The 15146-nt window shown below is 41.4% G+C and overlaps 1 protein-coding gene across 1 annotated transcript in view; it reads left to right on the top strand.

Moving 5' to 3' along the window:
- Positions 1-15146, top strand: part of Ptprb (protein tyrosine phosphatase receptor type B) — a 94002-nt gene that overhangs the window by 17281 nt on the left and 61575 nt on the right. The window contains exons 5-8 of the mRNA XM_052753406.1: positions 182-445; positions 2131-2400; positions 5736-5996; positions 12225-12491. Coding sequence (XP_052609366.1) covers positions 182-445; positions 2131-2400; positions 5736-5996; positions 12225-12491 — 1062 coding nt within the window. The remainder of the gene's footprint in view (positions 1-181; positions 446-2130; positions 2401-5735; positions 5997-12224; positions 12492-15146) is intronic.

Consider the following 15146-nt stretch of genomic DNA (forward strand, 5'->3'; position numbering starts at 1 on the left):
CAAGATAGTTTTCTTGCCATAGCATGGTCGTTCTTGGATCTCCAGGACCATTTTGTCTCTCAAGCGATTTCCTCTTGATCAAAGAGTATGTCCTGCAGGCATTAAAGTGTAGGTCAGAATGCGGCTGTAGGGAAGGCAAGAGATGAGGAGTAAAATCTCTTTTCCATTCATTGCTAATTAGCTCCTATGGAAGTCTCAGATCTGAAGGTGACAAATGATGGCAGTCCGACCTCTCTGAAAGTCAAGTGGCAAAAACCTCCTGGAGATGTAGATTCCTACAACATTACCCTGTCTTACCAAGGGACCATTGAAGAATCCAAAACGTTAGCGCCCCGTGTTACTGAAACTCAATTTAAAGACTTAGTTCCTGGACGGCTTTACCAAGTTACCATCAGCTGCATCTCTGGTGAACTGTCGGCTCAGAAGATGACGATGGGCAGAACAGGTAAGTCAGCCTCCAAAATACTCTTTGGTCGCCTCGATCATTCTCAGATATCTCTCAGAATAGGACACAATAATGTAGATGGGAACTTCTTCTCCTACCTGGCAAGTAGGGTCTTTATAACCAAGGATGATGCCTATAGAGTAGAACCCAAGCACAGAGTGAAATAAAGGGTTAATTACATACAGTGTGTCGTTTAAACAACGGTGCTTGGGTTCCTGTGTGATCTGCATGTTTTCCCTGCTCTCTGCTTTCTCATTCCACATCACCTAAGTAGCACAAATATACAAGTACCAATGTCAATAGAGAGAAGATTTCTGGCTCATTCTTATAAAAAGGCCAAGTTGGCACTTAACTGTGTTTCCCATAAATAGTTTTATGAATTGATGTCACTGAACGGTTATCTTGTTCTTTATTTGACTAAATTACTGGGTTCCGAACCTTGGACACTGTTAAAGGGGTCATGATGTACCCTGGCTTTTAAGACAAGGGTCTGCAAAGTACACCCTGTGGGCAAACGCACTTGGTGGCTTGTTTTTATATTTCTCTAAATGAAAAGAGGATCCTTCCAGGGTCATGTATGTAGTTCAGTCAAGGTTTGCTTGCTGACCCTTGTTTAATAGATGTTGCCTTTTAACCAAAGACTAACACACACACACACACACACACACACACACACACACACACACACACTAGAACCCTTTAGACACGCTAATGGCCTTAGTAATTTCACGTCAGGCCCTGTATAAACACTTTGCATTTATTGAAAGAAAACTGTAAGCTAAGAGCTGTGCTGTTAGTATAGACATTGTACAGATAAACTAGAGTGATTGAATAACTCGTTCATGGTCATCTGGCCAGAAGGTTCTGGAGCTTGACTTTAAGCCAGGTGTGTTCAATTTGAGTCCAAGCTCAGTGTCATTAGAGGTCTCAAGTAAGAGCTATATGGCTGGAAGGGACCAAGAGCAACACTCCCCTTCAGAAGATCAGTAGACACTTAGTGGAAATGGCCTGGCAGTGGAACCTAGAAAGTGTAGACTTCCCAGCAAATAAAAGGGGGAAAGAAGGGATGTCTGTGAGAGAATGAATGACAGGAACAAAGGCTCAGAAGCGGGAGGAGCTCGGGAGACACAGTTCTGCAGCACACACCCCCGAACACGCTAAAAGGGACAGGGAAGGAGGGAGGGTAGCTGCAGGGAGAAGTCAAGGGTCGGTCTAGGAGGAGGACAGTTCGGAACTTGAAGAGACATGGATGTAAATGAAGGACCTGGGGTTCCGTTTGTTCATTTTTGAAGAGAGTCTGAGTTGTTTGTACTCAAACATGCCTAAAACCATAATGCAAGAAGTTAGTTCTTTCCAGTTGCGATTAAACAAATTGAGAATGTTTCATGACCACAGCATCTAGTATCTTTTTTAAAAGATGGTACATTTGTCACCGTCCCCACCTTGAGATGCAATGTCAGTATGATCTCCAGGGCTGGCAGACAAGCAGTGAAAAACAGCATCACATCTCTAGGCTGTGAACAGCGTTGCAAGAGAGTCCCTCACCTGAGGTACACAGATATCTGAAAGGGATACACGGGTGTACAATAGCAGACAGTGTGTTCTTTATATATTGCTTCCCATAAAAAGAAAATGAATATTCTTAATTTGGGTTTTCAACACCTTCTTGGCATATCCTTGTTTAGTTCCAGAAAAAGTGAGGAATCTGGTTTCATACAACGAGATTTGGATGAAGTCCTTCGCCGTGAACTGGACGCCCCCTGCTGGAGATTGGGAGCACTATCGTATCCTGCTCTTCAATGACTCCTTGGCGCTGCTCAACGCCACTGTGGGGAAGGAGGAAGCCCACTTTGTCATGGATGGTGTGGAGCTCATACCAGGAAGACAGTATGAGGTGGAAGTCATTGTTGAGAGTGGAAACCTGAGGAATTCTGAGCGCTGCCGAGGCAGGACAGGTAAACAAACATGATTGGGTTTGTGATGGACAGAAATTAATTCATTCCCTGCATCACATAACCACAGAGCTTGTATTTCTGTACTCCCTCAAGGTGAAATATTATGAAGCTAACAGAGTTTCAAACATTTAATTTTGTCAAATTTGAACATCAGGCCTCTTTTCCACTGGTAACTCCATTATTTCATGAAAGAACAGACATTTTAAAGACGTATTTTTATGATCTTTAAACTGTGCTGAGGCACGGGGCGTGGGTGGGTGGGGGTGGTTGTGTAGGTTATGTGCACCTGAGTCCAGTAGAGGGCAGAAGATCCCAAACAGCCAGAGTAACAGGAACTTATAAAATGCCCCCACAGGACCTGGTAAAACCTGAGGGCTGGGAACTGAACCCAGGTCCTGTGCAAGGTCCTCAGTTTAACCACTGAGCTATCTCTCTAGCCCCAAGAAAAGACATTTTAAATCACAAAACAACAGGAAAGACACAATCTGAAACTAAAGACCGACCTTCCAAAATGTGTTTGTCCTATGCCTTGTCCTAATATTGCCTTATTTAAGGATTTCTGGTACTGGGGTAGAATGATTGACATGGAAAGGGATGTGATAGGATGACAGGAAAGGGAAGGTTAGGACACATGGATCTTGATCATTTCGCTGTCACCATTATATTGCATTTTCTTTGGCAGATCACACACTCCCCAAAACCTGTCTTCTCAACTTCCAAGTATGACAGTTATCCTTCCAAGTTCAACGTCTCTATGATGACCTTTGGGATGTAGAACAGCCCATATTTGAAGTGAAATTCATCTCTCTTTGTCTTGCCTACTAAAGAAATAACTTCACTGACTCAGTGTTCTTATGAGAAAGAATGCCAAACAGGATGACTGTGTTAGCCTCTTAATTCACCAACCGTAGCTTTCAGGGATCTTTCCCTTTTCCAAATATTAATGTCGGATGATGATCAAAAACATAGCCAGCATAAGCAAGACACCCCGACTACTCACAGGACAGGTGTCTTTGTCACCCCCCCCCAACATTTTTGCCAATCACTTCAAGCAATCTGGAAATGTAAGGTGAATAAACACTGGCGTCCAGCCTCATTGGCACAATTCTCTGGAGAACTCCTCCTCCAACTTTTTTTTTTTATTTCATGCTCAGTTTGCTTTCAGATTACAATCAATATTCTCTCTTCAGTTTCTTCTGTGCAACCTGGTCTCCTAGTTTAGTTCTTTCCTGATAAGTTTCATGTCCATGTGGCTGGAGGGTGCAGAAATCTGACTCTGAGCACTACATATGTAGCAGAGCATCGTCTGTGCTTGCCTGAATCTACAGCAAAACTCTGAACTGTCTCCCACTCTGCACTTCTAAACATGAGCTGCAAAGCAATTCAACACTCTTTGGGGGCCGTTGACCCAGTGTCCTGCCCCGTTGTTTGGCCTGGACCCTGCATATTTGTATGGCTACAACGACTCACATTGCTTCTTTAAAGTGACATCTTTCACATACTTGGTTTTTTTTTTTTTTTTTTTTTTTCAGAATCATATACCCTTGATGGCCTGGGTGGTTTTACAGATATCCTTAGAGTGAATATAAAAAAATTGAACACCTTGATTTGCACAATTCTTTCCAGGATTTTCTGGTTTATTAAAATAGCAAACAGGTGAAACATTTGTCTGATTATTCTTTATCAATACAAAATCGGGAGTCAGACATTGGAGTAAGAACCTGAATGATCAGAGAAGCTGTGGAGAAGCCACCAGTGACCTCCCATCTCTCCCATTGTTCCTTCATCCAAAAGGGCTGAGATACTCTCTCAGCCCTCCTTACTTCCTGTCTCTTATCTGTCCTCAGTCCTCCAAAACCTCTATGGTTAATTTGGGTCAACTAAACTAACTCCACTCTATGACTCAAAGCAAACTTCATTGTCAGAATAGGATCAAAATATCACCTAACAGCAAACCATTCTCACTGGCCACCTTGGGCCACAAAGAAGAGGAAATTTCAAGTCAAATTGTAGTTTTATACAATTAACTCTTTTAAAAGTTGGCTTCCCTAGCTGGGAAGTGGTGGCACACATCTTTAATACCAGGACTTGGGAGGCAAAGGCAGGTGGATCTCTGTGAGTTCAAGGCTAGCCTGGTCTACAAAAGGAGTTCCAGGACAATCAGGACTGTTACACGAAGAAACCCTGTCTTTTTTTTCCCCCATTTTTCTTTATTAAGAAATTTTCTACTCATTCTACATACCACCCACAGATCCCACCTCCTTCCTCCTCCCATCTCCCAGCCCTCACTCCCAAGCCACCCCACATCCCCACATCCCCCAAATCAAGATCTCCCATGGGGAGTCAGCAAAGCCCGGCACACTGAGCCTAGGGAGGTCCAAGCCCCTTCCCACTGTACCAAGGCTGTGCAAGGTGCCACATCACAGGCACCGGATTCACAGAAGCCTGCCCATGCACCCAGGGCAAATCCCAATCCCCCTGCCTGGGTGCTCCCTAAACAGTTCAAGCCAAACAACTGTCTTCCATAACCAGGGAACCTAGTCCAGTCCCATAGGGGCTCCACAGCCACCAGTCCACAGTTCGTGGGCTTCCACTAGTGTGGCCGGTCATCTCTGCACGTCTTCCCATCATGATCTCCATGTCCCCCGCCTGCAGAATCCCTCCTCTCTCTCATCAATTGGATTCCCGGAGCTCATCCTGGTGCCTGGCCATGGATCTCTGCATCTGCTTCCATAAGTCACTGGACAAAGGCTCTATAATGATAGTTAGGGTATTCGCTAGAGTAGACCAGTCCAGGCACCCTCTTAAAAAAAAAAAAGAACAAGAAAAAATTTTTGCTTCCTTGTTGTTTTGTGGGTCCCATATTTTGCTGTTAACAATGTCTTCTAGATGATAGCATCTTTTAAAGAAGTGGAAGAAATTAAAATTCTTTTAAAAGTGGAAGAAATTAAAATTCTTTTAAGATAAGGGCTGCCCTTCCTAAGGTTATTATTATTCCTTTCCAGTTGCTGTCCTCTTCATGACAGAGCAGGGTCCTCTCAGAAATAGAAGAGCACTTGGTCTTTCTAAGCGTTGAGAGTAAGAAATACTTCTCACTCCAGTGAAATACTCAAGCATAGTCTATTCATTTTAGTTTTATGGTCACAGGACTTTGTTTAATGATTTCAAAACAAGGATTCATGAGAAGAGAGAAACTCTCACAGCTGGAGAGATGGCTGAGGAGTCAAGATCTCACCCCACTCCTGCAGAGACCAGAACAGATGGTCTCTAAAAATTACTAATGGCTGTGACTGAATCAGTGACCCTAAGTCTCAATTGATTTTTTTCCCCCTCAGTCCCCCTGGCTGTCCTCCAGCTTCGTGTCAAACATGCCAACGAAACATCACTGGCCATCACGTGGCAGGCCCCCGCAGGTGAATGGGAGAAATACATCATTTCACTGACTGACAGAGACCTCTTAGTCATCCACAAATCACTCTCCAAAGATGCCAAAGAATTCACCTTTATGGACCTGATCCCCGGACGAAATTACAAGGCTACCGTCACCAGTATGAGTGGAGATTTAAAACAGTCATCTTCAACAAGAGGAAGAACGGGTAATAATAGCCACCATTTTTACATTTTTATGAAGGTCTATCCACTGAAATTTGCAAATATCCATTAAGTGCCTAGTATTCCTATTATGTACTTGGTGTGACATTGGATCCTTTCTATTGTGTTTTCTATCTTACCAAGTTTCTTCTTTTGCTTAGGTATATTTTACTAATCGGAATACAGTAGAGAATATCCTTGCCATGAAGTTTTATTGCAAAAGAGAACAGAAAATGGGGCATTATTGAAAATAGGGAGTATGGTAGAAAATATTATTTTTTAATTATTTAAAAAAGCAGGATATGTTACGTTGATTCTAATAGATAAAGGAAAAGGGGATGTTGATATTGTCAGGAGGGGGGAAAGTGTCACTCAGGGAGGAGTATGGGATCTAGGGCACAGTGAGGGAAATGGCTTTAGGAAGGAGAATGGATAATTTAGCTTCAGTGTTACCGGGGAGAGAAAGTACCTGAGTACTGATGCCAGCAGGTGCAATGCTGAGCCCTGCTCTTAGAATTACTGTCCTTTTCTCAGCGATGTGGGGAGCAACCAAGACTGGTGTTAGCAATGTATACGCTCTGGATAGTCTGTATCGCCCTTCCCTCTTTCTTCAGCATATATATATATATATATATACATACTATATATATACATACTATATATACATACCATATATATATATATATATATATATATATATATATATAGTATGTATGAGTGTTTGCTTGCATGTATGTATGTGTGCCTGGTGCCTCCGAAGGCTGGAAGAGAATGTCCTATCCCCAGGAACTGGTGTTACAGATAGTTGTGAGCCAGGCTGTGGATGCTAGGAAGCAAACCCAGGTCCTCTCCAAGAGCAGCAAGTGTTCTAAACTGCCGAGCCCTCTCTCCAGCCCTTTTACTTCTCGTTGTAAATTGTACCTCCCCAAAACAGGGCTTTCTGGAGTCATGCTCTTTCTGTTTAGCTCTTCTTCCAACTTAACCACCTGTCTGTCTTTCTTTCCTGTCTCAGAAATTCCAAGTGAGAGGGTGGTCCTTCATCCTGAAAGATAGTCTTTAAGTTCTTTATTGAAGAGTCCCAGGGACAAACTCTCTCCACTTCTGGTGTGTGTGTGTGTGTGTGTGTGTGTGTGTGTGTGTGTGTGTGTGTGTGTCCTTATGTAGCTGTCAGTTTTGCAAAGCAGTTTCCTATGCTTTTGTCTTGTGCTGCGAGATATTTTCTGTCAGGACACTGGAAGTTTTTTTCTACTTTCTCTGGTACTTACTGTCTCTGTTGGAAAGCAGGCTTCCAGTCTACTTCTTACTTTCCCATGAGAAGTCCCTTTAAGGTGGCTGCTCTAAGCCCCGCCCCCTTTACCTCTGGGGATCTGCAGTTTCAGAGGAGAGACCGGTACAGAAATCCTTTTGCTCCTTTACCTGAGATTTGTTGGGACTTCTGTTCTTTTGGCTTACTGCCTTTTCTCAGTCCTGGAAATGTTCAGCTATTGGCCCTCCAGTACCGTCGTCTCTGGCCTCCTTTCCATTCCCCATCTGTAGCACAGAGACACACACAAGCTTCACAGTTCCACATCTTTGCTTCCTGGCCTGCAGTCTGCATGATTTCTTCAGCTGTGTGTTTCACTCATGAATTCTTTTTCCAGCTCTCTCTGATCTATTAAATTCGGTTACATTTCTGTTCACTTTTTAATAGTCTCTTTGGTTTTCTCCTATCTATATATGTTATTCTATCTATATATGTTATTTTGCCCTTTAGTTAAACGTATACATACACTCACATACACACATTGAACAAGATATATGTTTTAGTTGTACTCTTTAATAACTATATGTAAATGTACATGTTTGTTTTGCATTTTGTCCATCATTATACTGAAATCTGAACTCCTCAGCAGTCAAAGAATATTGTCTGTTGATTTTTGCTGCTCTTTGCTCATATTGCTTTATTCCTTTAAATGTCTCTCTCTCTCTCTCTCTCTCTCTCTCTCTCTCTCTCTGTAAGCTTATATTCCTGGGAATCTTATTTTATGACAATTCTCTAAGACTTTGTTCGAAGATGCATTTCAGAGAGAATTTTCATTTGATTCTTCCATGTACCCAGGACCGCTGTCAACTCAGACCTAGCTTAACTTAATTAGCCGATGGGGATGGGGGTGGGGCGGGTTTGAGCACCCACATGGGGGATTTCCAGTTGTACGCACATGGAAAAAATCTCAAGGTTAAGAATGCTCAAGAAGGTTTGGGCTTTAGATCCGTGGCAGAGACATGTCCCAGCACATATAAAGTCATAAAATCTAAAAGAAAAAAAAATCTCAAAGGAAATGGTTTTCTCCCGTAGATGCTAAGAAGGCTGCCGTGGTGTGGGAAGTAGAGAAGGAATAGTCTCACAGGATGTAATTCTATGTAGGCTCAGCCATCAGCTCTCTCAGCCTGAGAGAGTCTTACACTTTACCTCCCATCCCCAGGATCCCCCAGTGCTGTAAAAACCAAAGGGTGAATTCATGTCTGAAACATTCGCCTAAGGCAACGGTTGGCTTCAGTTCTTCAGTGGCCAGCCGCTTACTTACCAGCCTCTGAGAATGCCTTATATGTTCCTGACATTCTTGTTTTATTTTTCATCCAATATGTGGGATCCGTTTATTGGAGTGATTTTTTTTTCATGGCAAATAGTCTAGCATAAAGCTGCAAACGAAAGCCCAAGGCATTGTTTTAGACCCTAATATTTTCATCACTCCTATTGCTCATATTGTTGGGTGATATTGTAAGTGTAATATAGTATTTGTTTAACTTTGCAGGGAAATGTTGGTCTCTTTCCTGCGGCAATTAAAGCATTTATTTTCTTATGTTTTGAAGTGGGGGGTCTCATTATGGTGCCCAGGCTAGCCTCAAACTTGTGGGTTCAAGAGAGCTTTCTGTCTTGGCCACCCCATTAGGTAGCTGGGACTATAGGCATATCATGCCCAGGTGGATTATTACATTTTACACTTCTATAAACAATGTATGAGAGCTCCAGACAGCACGTGGTCTTGTGTCTGTCTGTGTGTCTCTTTATCTTAAAATTAAGCCATTCCGGTAGGTGTGACATCTAACGGCTTGAGAATCCTTTCCTATGCCTTTTCACTATTGTCTCCTTTGGAAAAGTTTACAGTCCGATGTTTCGCTCATTGTTCAATACCATTGTTTGTTTTCTTAGCAAACAGATGGGTATGTGGTGTATGCATGTGTAAGCCGGTACACTCACACACATGAGTGACTGTGTGGAGTCCAGAGGTTAATATCAGGCTGTCATCTTGCATTTTTTTTCTAGTTTGTTTTTTTTTTTTTTTAAATTACATTGGTTTGTTTGTTTTTCTTGGTGAGTATGTGGGCAGAGACACATGCCGCTGCACATGTGAGGTGATCAGGAGACAATGTGTGGGAGTCGGTGCTCTCCCCTCCTGCCCCGTGAGCCCCAGGGATGGAACGCAAGTCGTCAGGCTTGCCAGCAAGTGCCTTAACCTACTGAGCCGCCCCACCAGCCGGCACCTTAATGTTCCGTGAAACTGAAGCTCACAGCTTCAGCTGGCCCGGCCGGCCAGAGACCATCACAGTGCGCAGTACCACGCCTGGTTTTTGTTGTTGTTGTTTGTTTTTGTTTTGGGTTTTTTGTTGTTGTTGTTGTTTGGTTTTTTGTTTGTTTGGTTTGGTTTGTCGAGACAGTGTTTCCCCGTGTAGTTTTGGTGCCTGTTCTGGATCTCGTTCTATAGATCAGGCTGGCCTTGAACTCTGCCTCTGCCTTCCGAGTGCCAAGATCCTGGTTTTTACATGGGTTCCAGGATCCCTGCTCGCTCCGGTCCTCAGGCTTCACCCACGGAGCCAATCGCTCCAGCCCCACAAACAAAAGTTTTGAGATTTCTTGATTCTTATACACAATTTGGAAACACTGTGTTGAAAATGTTTTCTTCCCGTGTGGGGCTCATTTTCTTACTATTGAATTTAGTGTGTTTTGGTGAGTGGTGGTGCTTAATTTTGACGTCTGGAATTTGGTCGTTCATAGACAGTGCTTTTGGTAGCACACTCGAAAACTCCACCTAACAAAGGGTCACAGAGACTCTTCCCTGGAATATTTAGAGCTCAGACTTACGCTGTAGGCCTACAAACCATTCTTGTATTACATTTTAATTAATTTATATTTAACATTTTCATATTAACATAGCATTTAATATTAATATAGGTCAAGGTTTCCTTTTTCATATGCACATCTAATAATTCCAGAGATATTTGTTGAAATGCTATCCTTCTTCACGAAATTGTCTATGAATCTTTCTAAAAATTAGCTATATATATAGTCTATATATATATACATATATATGCATATACACACATATACACATACTTATCTATATGCATAGATACATATCTATACACACATACACATATATGTATATGTATAAAGATGCATATGTACATATATATGTATGCATATATGTATAGTACATATATGTATGTGTATATGTATATATGTGTGTGTGCATATGTATATGCATACACATATGAGAAGTAAAGGAACTATAATTATCAAAACAGTTCAAACTAAACATACATATATATGTATATAAAGGGAGAGACTATATATGTATGTATCCATTGATCTTTTTCTGGACTTCCCATTCTTTTCCATCCCCTTATCTGTCTGTCTGTCTGTCTATCTGTCCTTTGCCAGTTTTATTTATACTGTCCTGATTACTATGACTTTCTGGTAAAATTACCCGATATTTGTCTTTCAACTTCATTTCTGTGATTAGTGGGGCTTTTGAGGTTTTGTTTTATTTTGTTTTAACTGTTTTGGTAATTATGTCCCTTTACTTCCCATATAAATTTTTGAATCAAGCCGGGCAGTGGTGGCGCACGCCTTTAATCCCAGCACTCGGGAGGCAGAGCCAGGCGGATCTCTGTGAGTTCGAGGCCAGCCTGGGCTACCAAGTGAGTTCCAGGAAAGGCGCAAAGCTACACAGAGAAACCCTGTCTCGAAAAACCAAAAAAAAAAAAAATTTTTGAATCAGATGGTTCTAAGGATCTATGTATGGTAACACTTTCGGCCAACATGTTTGTGTCTTAATACAAAGGTTAATGAACTTTGTGAAGGGGGTCTGCTGAAGCTCTGATTATTGTAAGTTAAGAAAGAAGCACGAAGAGAACCAGCTTCAGTATCTGTGACCATCAGCTGATGGATGGGTTGGAAGTGGCCATAGTTGATAATTTAGAAAAAGGTCACAGGCTTAGAGGTGAGAAAGCCCTAGCTTGGATACCTGGCTGGTTATTTATCAAGCTGTGGTGTAGGCTAGAAAGCCTATATTCTATGATCTTTGGTTTCCTCATTAGTAAAAGAAATATGAAATCAACTTTATAGACATGCATATCAGATAATATAACCTCTAAAATGCCTTCTGCTCTAACTGAAAGGTAGTAGGCATTCACTCCTTAATATAATTGTCGTTACTATTTTATATATTCTATAGCCTATATTATTATGGCATTTTCATGAACAATAACAATAGCCCTTTGGAGAACATACTTATAAGGAAGTAACTAACTTGTTAGACCATAACCTGACTACCAGCTTGAAGGAATTTCCCATTGCCAGCCTATAACAGTCATTGGCTCTGGTGGATTACATGGTTTTGTGTTCTTATAGAATAAGCATGGATAAGATCATATTAAATAAAAAGGTTCTCTAACAAAGCAGCCTTAGCCGGGCGGTGGTGGCGCACGCCTTTAATCCCAGCACTCGGGAGGCAGAGCCAGGCGGATCTCTGTGAGTTCGAGGCCAGCCTGGTCTCCAAAGCGAGTTCCAGGAAAGGCGCAAAGCTACACAGAGAAACCCTGTCTCGAAAAACAAAAAACAAAAAAAAAAAAAAAAACAAAGCAGCCTTGGTTATGTAAACTTCAAAGCCAAAGCTCATTAAGAAGCATCATCGTCTCATTATGAGACCTTAACTGACTTTGATCGAAAGTTGTTGAATAAACAGCTGGTTGAAGTGATTGAACCCTGTAGAGAAATAAATGTCCATATGCCACAAGAAACAGGGTGAAAAGCCCATGCCAAAAAACAAAAACAAAAACAAACAAACAAACAAAAACAACCATGTTTTTTATCCATAGTACTTTAGTCTGTCTCCATTTTGACTCCCCATTCTTATCCTACCTTGGAGTGACGGAGCGTAATGATTTTTTATCTTCTTTCTACTGCCTTTTAGTGCCTGCCCAAGTGACTGACTTGCATGTTACCAACCGAGGGATGGCCAGTAGTCTTTTCACTAACTGGACAAAGGCCTTAGGAGATGTAGAGTTCTACCAAGTGTTACTGATCCATGAAAATGTGGTCATCAAAAACGAGAGCGTCTCCAGTGAGACCAGCAGATACAGTTTCCACGCCCTGAAATCCGGCAGCCTCTACTCGGTGGTGGTGACCACGGTGAGCGGAGGCATCTCTTCCCGACAGGTGGTGGCGGAAGGAAGAACAGGTAAGAAATGCAGATGCGTGTTTGCAACTTCCAGATACAACAGTACGTGGAGGAGCTGCCTCCAACAGGAAGTTTTTAAACATCCTAAAATCAGGCCTCTCTGTGTCCTTCCTTCCCAAAAGCCAGGTTTCCTTACACACAGAGGTACATGGTATGGAAAATTGGCTGAGGCAGGAGGACAAGAGAGAATACTCAACTTTCCTGTATTTCCAATAACCACATCAAAGCCAGAAAAACATTTCAAGGCATGGTAACCGCTGGTGCCTGAACTTAGCCCTACTCTTGGGTTGGTTACCTTTGAAACTGTTTTGTTTTTTCCATTTAAAGTTAAACAAGTAATGAACTATCTTCCATGCACAGAGCCTTATTTTCAAGACAGAGAAGCGAGATGATAGCCACTTCACACGGTCAAAGCTGAATTGATGTAATTCTCAAGTGGCATATCTAGAATCTTCCTATGTTGCGTAGGTTGGATCTGAACTCTCTGGCTCAGACTTTCCAATAGTTAGGACAACAGGAATACACGGCTGCCCTCCTGTAACAGTCACATATATATTTTGTAAGCAACGTCATCAAATGCTGAGGGCTGAATGCCACCCAAAAAAAAAAAAAAAAAAAAAGCTCCTGGCCTCTAGTGTTCCTTGTCAAATAAAACTGTGAGCTAAGATGACAAGTAAGGATCGTTATGGTTACTGTGTCAGAGAAGCTCAGCGCCCAAAAAGCAAGTGGAATTTTTCTACATCATACATTGAAAGCGCATAAAAGTAATAACGTATTATTTCATATATTATATGAAATTTATGTTCCAGTTTCTGAGGGAAAAAAAATACACAAACCCAATTGAAGCTTTGATAGTGATGGATGGTTAAACTCAGAATCAGTTCAATAACCTTGACCTCTTCGTTTTATATAATTATTATAAGTTGGATTCAGGCTTCTCTATAAACCCAGTACTCAGATACTAATTATCGGTTGTGGTGTCATGGAAAAATCTCTTTCCCAAAATCACCAATCTCACCTACTTAATTAACTGCTTGCATTAATTTTCAGAGGAGCAGCTAAGAAACTGAATGCATGTCTCTTGGTCTTAATAGAAATTCACTGATGTATACCAGTGCTCTCTTTCTGTGGCACTAGGCTTAGGAAAGACACCTGTGTCTTTCTTGATACCTTCTTTCTTCTCTGGTGAGAGTTACTGGCACCATGATTCAGTGTAGTATAGTTGGGGTGAGGACTGAAAAGCTGGGAAGGCCTTTGCATCGATCTTCCAGTGAGTTGCAGCCTGTGTTAAGTCTGGTTAGACCGACTTGTCTTGCTGCACAACAGTGCAATGTGGTTGCTCCTGACTAGACAACTCTATCGATTGATTCTCCTCCAAGTAGAAATCAGGGATCCAGGCTCCTACTACCTGACGGTTTCCTTCCTCCAGATTCTCACAGCTCTTTCCACCTCTGCAGAGAATAAAGGTAGAGATCAGACATGGCCCGGAAGAGATTAGTAGACCTGGAAGCGGAGGTGTCTTTTCCACCCACATTCCACTTAACGAAACTGTTGCATGGCTGTGGCTAGTTACATCTGACTGTAGGGGAAGCTGAGAAATGTGGTCTAGATGAGTTTTAAGAGGAAAGGAAGCAGTTGATGAGCTAGTCACACTCTGTCCCAGGTTAATTTCTATTTTAAACATCACAAAGAGCTGGGAATGGACCTAGGGATAGAGCATTTGTTTCCCATACACAAAACCTTGGGTTCAATCCCAGTACCACCAAAAGAAAAAAATTACCACAATACTAATAAATATACCACAAGGGCTATCCAACCCATTATAATGTACCAAAGTAGTATAGTATCTGACTGATATCACTTGAAATCAGTGAATATTGGGAATAATGAGACTTTATTTTATAAATCATTTTTATTCCTGTATTTTAAGCATAATCAGAAATATCACTATTTGGTCCATGATACACAAAAGAAGCATTCATAAAGTGTATGAGAAAGTCTATGAAGGATAATTATAAAATTTTGAGAACAAAAATTATGAATGAATATAGGTATGTTAATTCAACTGTTGTCCTGAGAAAGGGACAATAGAATACTACTGTATACACACAATGACTAAGGATTTCAGAAACTTCCTAGATTATTACAATTTTTATACAGCACATTATAAAATAACTCAATGGCCAAAGCTATAATGATAACCATTAGCATTTCTTCAAATACTTGATATGTTTCTCAGTATCCAAATAATTTTGAAAAGTCTTCTTAGACCTCACACAAGCTTCCACAGAGTTGAAGCAGGCACACAAAAACCTCTCCAGCCTAGATAAAAAGACAGGAACTGAAATTTAAAATATCAACTATTTGGCCGGCGGTAGTGGCGCACGCCTTTAATCCCAACACTTGGGAGGCAGAGCCAGGAGGATCTCTGTGAGTTCGAGGCCAGCCTGGTCTACAGAGCAAAATCCAGGACAGGCACTAAAACTACACAGAGAAACCCTGTTTCAAAAAACATATATATATATATATATATATATATATATATATATATATATATATATATGAGATATTTGTGCAATCTAATCCCAATTTGAGGAAATATTCATTCTAGAGAAATACCAAATAACTTTTGTATCTATTTCATCTTAATCAAGT

Source organism: Peromyscus californicus, unplaced genomic scaffold (genome assembly GCF_007827085.1).
Source record: "Peromyscus californicus insignis strain IS unplaced genomic scaffold, ASM782708v3 Scaffold_24__1_contigs__length_46423439, whole genome shotgun sequence".
NCBI lineage: Eukaryota > Metazoa > Chordata > Mammalia > Rodentia > Cricetidae > Peromyscus > Peromyscus californicus.